At 41.8% G+C, this 6,707-nt stretch overlaps 1 protein-coding gene across 1 annotated transcript in view; it reads left to right on the forward strand.

Moving 5' to 3' along the window:
• Positions 1-6,402, forward strand: part of TTC38 (tetratricopeptide repeat domain 38) — a gene marked incomplete at its 5' end in the record, with an annotated part of 17,904 nt that extends 11,502 nt beyond the window's left edge. Inside the window, 5 exons of the mRNA XM_010151761.1 lie at positions 552-633; positions 1,548-1,713; positions 4,958-5,117; positions 5,409-5,482; positions 6,309-6,402. Coding sequence (XP_010150063.1) covers positions 552-633; positions 1,548-1,713; positions 4,958-5,117; positions 5,409-5,482; positions 6,309-6,402 — 576 coding nt within the window. The remainder of the gene's footprint in view (positions 1-551; positions 634-1,547; positions 1,714-4,957; positions 5,118-5,408; positions 5,483-6,308) is intronic.
• Positions 6,403-6,707: the final 305 nt, after the last annotated feature.

Here is a 6,707-nt window from a genome sequence, read left to right on the forward strand (position 1 = left end):
AAAGAATAATTTTCCTATAAAGTCAAGTTACTGTGACAAAGAACTGATTTTGCACGTTGGCTACTAAGTCAACAAAAGCATGTCTTTTCAGTCCTAGTTAATTTGTTGTAGTTCTTGACTGTCTGGATTTCAAAACAATCTTTATAAATAAGCTATATCAAATTAGATAGGATAACGTATCTTTGTAAGGATTATAAAAATAATGCAAGCATTAAGAAAGCTGCTGGGCCGACCCCTGTCTACTAAACTTGGGGAAGTGAAGTTTTTATTTATGGCACTATTTGGGGAAAAAATAAAATACCCTGGGGACTCTCCATGCTTACTGAGTTTTAACTTCATAAGAGGAAAAACAATGCAAAGAAGCGGTGGAAACGTTTGTCGTTGCAAATTGCTGTATTAAGGAAAGATGCAATTAGGGCTATTGCAAAACAAGTATTTTCGAATTAATAAAAAGATGAAATTAATTCCGTACTGTGAAAATGAGTTTGACTATCTGAATAAGTTCCCACTAGTACATCAGTTGGAAAGTTTATGACTCCTTGCACTTACAGATTGCTCCCCGGTGTCTGTCAAGTGGAAGCATGCTGGATGTAGTAGATAACTGTTCGATGCTGTACAGGCTTCGTCTGGAAGGTAGGATATCCACCTGCCACTCTTTTTTTAAAAAACTGTAAGGAGGACAGTTTCTTTTTGCCTCCTCTCTTAAAAGTATTTAAAGATACTTACAGGAACGAGCTTGGTCAGTGTTATAGAAAAAAATTCTGTTCTTGAGAAAAGCCTCAGTGTGGAATTCACCATAATGTCCATAACCTGTATTCTTCCCAAGAGTTGGTTTTTTTCTGGTGCCAGTGTGGTGCTTCACTCAGCTCAAGCTAGTCTGGGTCACATATATTTCTTTTTTGATAAATTCACTTCTGTTGTCCCTGGAGATTTAAGGCTGAACAATCAAGTGTATAAGCTTCTAAAAAGCCGTAGAGCTTCCTTGAAGTAAATTTCAAGTTAGATAACTAGTTAGCTATTTTGGTAGTCATTGAAACAGCTAGTACATGTGTATTAGCTGCTGGCTTTTGTGTACTCCTAACCCAGTGGCATTTCCCCTTAACCTTTTTTAACTCTGGTGTTTATACACTAGAGTTCACAGAGGGGGACAAACAGACAGATGGATGCTGTTTCCACAGTATTCTGCTAAAACACTAATGATGCATTGGGTTTGTTCATGAAGTCTGCGTTATCACTTTGTATAATTTGATTGCTACAGATGGTTCATTATGAACATCATCTCCAAGAAGACATGAGCAAGCTCATAATAAAGCCAGAACTTCCCGGAATGCAATCTAGATTATCGGTGATAAACTACTGACAGTCAAACTCTTTGCCCAAATACAGCAGGCTGCAGCTGAGCATTACTGTTTACATGCTGCCACATCGAGGAATGTTTTCTTGAGCTTAGTAGGCATGCTCTTTATGCCGGCCGACTGAAAGCTTCTTGCAAAGTCATGTGTTTGCATGTGGTATTTTTATTGAGAAAAAACATTTTTTACTCTGAGGTGTAAAGCTTGGCGACAGGTGGAACAATGTTCTCAAGCTTACAAAGAAGCACACCAAAGATCACGTTCTTCTGTTCAATGACGTACACATCTTGATGTCTTCCCTTGGAGCCAGAGACCACAAAACTACTGATGAGCTTTTAACAACTCTTCAGGAACTTGTCAAGTAAGCAAGTGAATTAAAGCATTGTACTGACTAAATATTTGGTCCTCTGAACTGTACGGTTCAGAGCATCTCTAGCTTGCCAGAGCACTACAGCACACTCCTCTCTGCTTTAGCACATCACTGGGACATGTACGGTTTAAGTAGGCCAATCGCCAGTTAGGAGAGGCCTACAATTACTTATTGTTTGATTGAATGTCTAGAGGGGTTTCTAATGTTGTTAAGCAGAAACCTTTGATGTTTGAGGCCATGGATGCTAACTGAACAGTTGCTGTATATTTCCTTTCAGTGGGTTCACACTAAGCTGTGTTACATACAATTAATACAGTATTTCACCTGTATATTAGTAAGGGTATTCTGCAATATATGTCAGCTATCTACCGTGGTTCTCTGCTCTGGCTTAAAAAGTTCTTTAATAATAGAGCTTTTAGTTAGTAGGGATATTGTAATGGCTACTGTTTGTGTTGTAAAGTACCTCTGGAGGAAGTTGAATTTCAAATACTGCTAAAGTAAGAACAGAGGATATTTTGCTTTCAGATTAAATTTTTTGGAAAATTTTGAATATTTAAGTATTTCATCTAAGCAATTTTTTTTTCATGTTTCATTTATGTATTAAATAACTGTAAATTGCCTTGATTTTTTGAAGGACTTGATCTATAGATGCTTTAAATGCAATTTCTTCTCCCTCTTCCCCCTCCCCCCCCAATTTTTCCTTTGTTTCACTATCTATTGCTTCCCTTTTCTTAAAAAGAAGGAAGGAGAACCCCAAACTGTCACTCTTTGTTCCTCATCAATCAAAAATAATAAATGTATTTTTTGAGAATATTTACAAAAAACCATAACTGTCACATGAAGCCTAAGCTTGGTGGCTGATTTGACTGAAGTAGGAAAGGGCAAATATCTTTTATATGAGCATATATATGTAGGTAAGTATCTATAAGGGGTATGAAACTGCCCACGCACACCCCTTCAGGGAAGCTTTAATGACTACATGCTGCTTATCCTTTCACCCAGAACTTCCTTTTGCCTATATGTTCAGCCTTTAGTAGAAATACAGCTGTACATTTTAGCTGTAGTTTGACGCATTATAAAGCTTAATTTTATTATTTGCGAAAACAGACTGTTGAGATGAAGGGATTGGATTAACAGATTAGTTTGTGTGTCACAAATATGTAAGAGCTAAATGATACCCAAGATGCATTTTGCATGTGATAAAAAAGCAGTCATAAAACTTTAGCACAAGCAACAGTCATTCTTGGCTTTTCATGAATATTTTCCCCTAGCCTTTGCAGTTCAAAGTTGACAAGAATTACTGTTTTTTTTAAAGGATTCCATGGCAGGCTTGGGTGGTTGGTATCATGTGCTTGTTGGGGGAAAGTGTTAGTTAAGAGGGTATGTTGTTCTTCATGAATCAATACTTCAGATCAGTTGCAAGAGAAAAGGGGGAAAAAAAAAAATCAGTCTTCCATGCCTGTGCATTTTCTCAAAGAGCTGCAACAAATGAATCCTAGAACCATAGAATGGTTTGGGTTGGAAGGGACCTTAAAGACCATCCAGTTCCAACCCCCCTGCCATGGGCAGGGACCCCTTCCACTAGACCAGCTTGCTCCAAGCCTCATCCAGCCTGGTCTTGGACACTTCCAGGGATGGGGCATCCACAACATCTCGGGGCAACCTGTCCCAGTACCTCCCCACCCTCTCTGTGAAGAACTTCTTCCTGATGTCCAATATAAACCTCCCCACTTTCAATTTAACCCCATTACCCCTTGTCCTGTCACTACAGGCCCTTGTAAAAAGTCCCCCCCAGCTTCCTTGTAGCCCCTTCAGGCACTGGAAGGTGCTATAATGTCTCCCCGGAGCCTTCTCTTCTCCAGGCTGAACAAGCCCAACTCTCCCAGCCTGTCCCCATAGCAGAGGGGCTCCAGCCCTCGGACCATCTTCGTGGCCTCCTCTGGACTCGCTCCAACCAGTCAATATCCTTCTGATGTTAAATGAAGAATTGTTTCATCATGAAAGCTCAAACTTCTTACTTTAAATGCATGTCTGTTGTGCCCTTCTAGCTTTCCAGGATGCCAGCTTTTGCTTTAGGGATGTTAACACCCAGGGCGACACTGCGTACTGAAAAATCGACATTGACCTCGTGGAAGAAATGGGAAATTTGTCATGCTGACCCAAGAACAGTAGGCTCTTTGTTGGGTAAATTTAAGGTACTAGTGTGGGAGTGTGACTCTCAGCTGTCACTGCAAGCACTGAAACCAGAAGCCAGTGACTAAGGTTTCCCAGTGTTAAAGATTCAGTTGGAAAATTTACAGAAAAATCTTTTCTAAACAACGATGGAATTTATAGCATTGAGCTGTGCGCTGTGTTCCCACGAATAACTTCCATGGCTTGGCATAGAAAGCCTCCCTCTCTTCCTGTTGCCAACCAGCCTTTTGGCACTGAAATGGCACTACCTCCAAAGCCTTATCCCTGTCAGCTCCTTCTCTGGCAGCAAAACAGCACAATTCCACGCTGTCCCGTGCAGGTGCTGCTTATGGACCAGAGAGCTGCCGTTTGGTTACTGGGACTTCTCCTTTTTGGTATCTGCAAGGAAGCCTGCTAGCACGTATACTTTCTTCTGCTGGCATATTGTCACACTATATGCCTCTTCCACTCCTGGGTGGGTTGGGATGCAAGCGGGAAAAAAAGACAGAAAACAAAAGAGCTAGCTAAAATCCACTGCTGTTTGAGGGCCTCAGCAGGCTGTCGTGGTCAGAGTAGAGGAGCAGTCTTCGAGACCTCCCACTGGGAATAGAGTTTATATTCCGCAGACAGCAAGGCACTGCGCTGTGTGGCAAACTGTTTTGCCAGATGATGATCTGGAGCTGTTTGCAAGGGACTGATTACCACTCTTGGCAGAGATGAGGGCAGTCAAAGAAATAGCAGTAGTGTGTTCTGTTGAGATCATCAGAAGAGAAACTTGTGTGGTTTTCTCGCTTCTTCTAGCCAATGGTCTTCATTGCAAAGACGGGAGGGGTTGGGCATGTGCCTTTTGTGGGTACATTCAGAAGAATGAAAACTGGTTGATTGATGAGTAACAGAAGGTGAAAGTAACGTAACCACACCAAAAGCTGTTATATAAAGTACCTGCAACCTTTTTACCTGTACGGTAGAAAAAAGTTCTGTCTGCAGGCAGCGACAGACTGGCACTGAAACGTGCAGGTTGGGAATTTGACACGGGGGAGTTAACCACCTTCTCATTCTCCAGAGCACCTTCTGAAGACCATCAACTTTCCCTGGCTCCCAGCTTGGGGTTGCCACTGTGCCAGGCTTTCGTAGAGTTTGAAAATGGAAATTGTGACAAAGCTGTAGACCTGCTGTACCCCATCCGCTATCAACTAACCCAGCTAGGCGGCAGTAATGCTCAGGTAAAGAAGATCAATAGAAAACTTTCTGATGTGACTTATTCCTCTTCCCATAGCCTCCATTAGGCACTTACATTATTAATAACACTTCATTCTTAGAAAGTGAAAAGCTAAACTGTGTGTGTGACTGAGTTCGGTTTGCAAACACTTACTGGCAGTGTTAGCCATTTTGTTTTTTATTGTTGGCTTGTTTCCTTTCCCCTGTGGTGTTAATAACTTGGTAAACCAGACACTGTAACCAGCAATACTTTGTCAGTTACTTATTACTTAGTATTTTTCCTGACTTCTTTTCAGAGAGATGTTTTCAGCCAGTTATTGATTCATGCTGCTCTACATTCTAAATCACAAGCCAAACAAAACCTCGCAAGGTGAGTGTTCTTCCTGATAAATGTTTGTGGAAGTAGTACTGTTGCTAAAAGTAGAAGTAGTGAGTACGCTCAAACCGCTAAATTGAGGCTAAAATTATGTGGGAGCATTTGTGTTACATGTAGCAACACGTAGCTAGGATAAAAAGTAAACCAGCTTCCAATTCCAAAAGTAGATTCGTGCAGTCTGGATGAATGATCTGCACTTGTTCAAGGGGAGTTGGTTTTCAGATGGTTCTGTCTTAAAATGTGGCCTCCTGCCTGCCGATCCGTGTACTTAATGGACTGCTAAACTTGTGTGAGCTGCTGAACATCCAGTCTGCCCCAGTGATGACATCTGTGTTGTTGGGAAATGAGATTTGGAGTCTGATATGTGAGCTTGATTCAGTGCAAATCGCAAGAACCTTGTTTGGTAGAAGGCGTAGATGGTGCTTGTTCACCCGTATCGAGTTCTGTTGAAATGCACTGAGTGGGTCTGCCTCTGCGCTTAAAAGAATGGAGCCCCGGGACGATAATGAAGCCTTGTCTGTTCCCCTCCTGAGGTATCTTTGAAACATAAACATTAGATACAATATCAAAATGATTCTTCTGTGCACTCTGATCTCTGGGTGCTCATTTTCAGTCTCTGTCAGGGCTGAAAACAATGCTCTTCTGCCTAAACTTACTGCCAAGGCCAAATGTTTCCAGTAAGGGAATCCTGCACCTCAAAAGCGGGTCTTTATGTGCTGTTTTCCTCCTCTGCCAAGGATACTGCTGGTTGATCTGATGGGAAAATGGATGTTGTACTCATAATCTTCCCGTTTCTCTCCTACCTCTTCTCCTTTCTCAGGTGCCTTCTGAGAGAACGTGATGTGTTGAGACCAAATTCACCAATGACGGAGCGACTTATTCGGAAGGCAGCAGCCGTTCATTCAATGGCCTAAGTCTTCCCTCTGTGCTTCAGCTGTGCAATAACAGTGCTTGCCAATCAATGTGTGGGTGCAGGGAGCGGGGGCGCGCTATGCTAGAGATTCATGGCAGGTAAGAGTATCCTACAAGTCAGAGATCTGATGATGATTTCTTTAAGAGAAACATCCAGCTGGATTTCAGTCATAGGCCCAATTTGTTACTTTGTTAGTATGTTAAATAATCAGTAAACTGCTCAGGTAATTCACATGGACCTTTTAAACATAGCTAAGAGGAAGGTATGGGGCCAGAGCCAATGCAGCCATAAACTGAATTCTGCACC

This window comes from Eurypyga helias, unplaced genomic scaffold (genome assembly GCF_000690775.1).
Source record: "Eurypyga helias isolate BGI_N326 unplaced genomic scaffold, ASM69077v1 scaffold6325, whole genome shotgun sequence".
In the NCBI taxonomy this organism is placed as follows: domain Eukaryota; kingdom Metazoa; phylum Chordata; class Aves; order Eurypygiformes; family Eurypygidae; genus Eurypyga; species Eurypyga helias.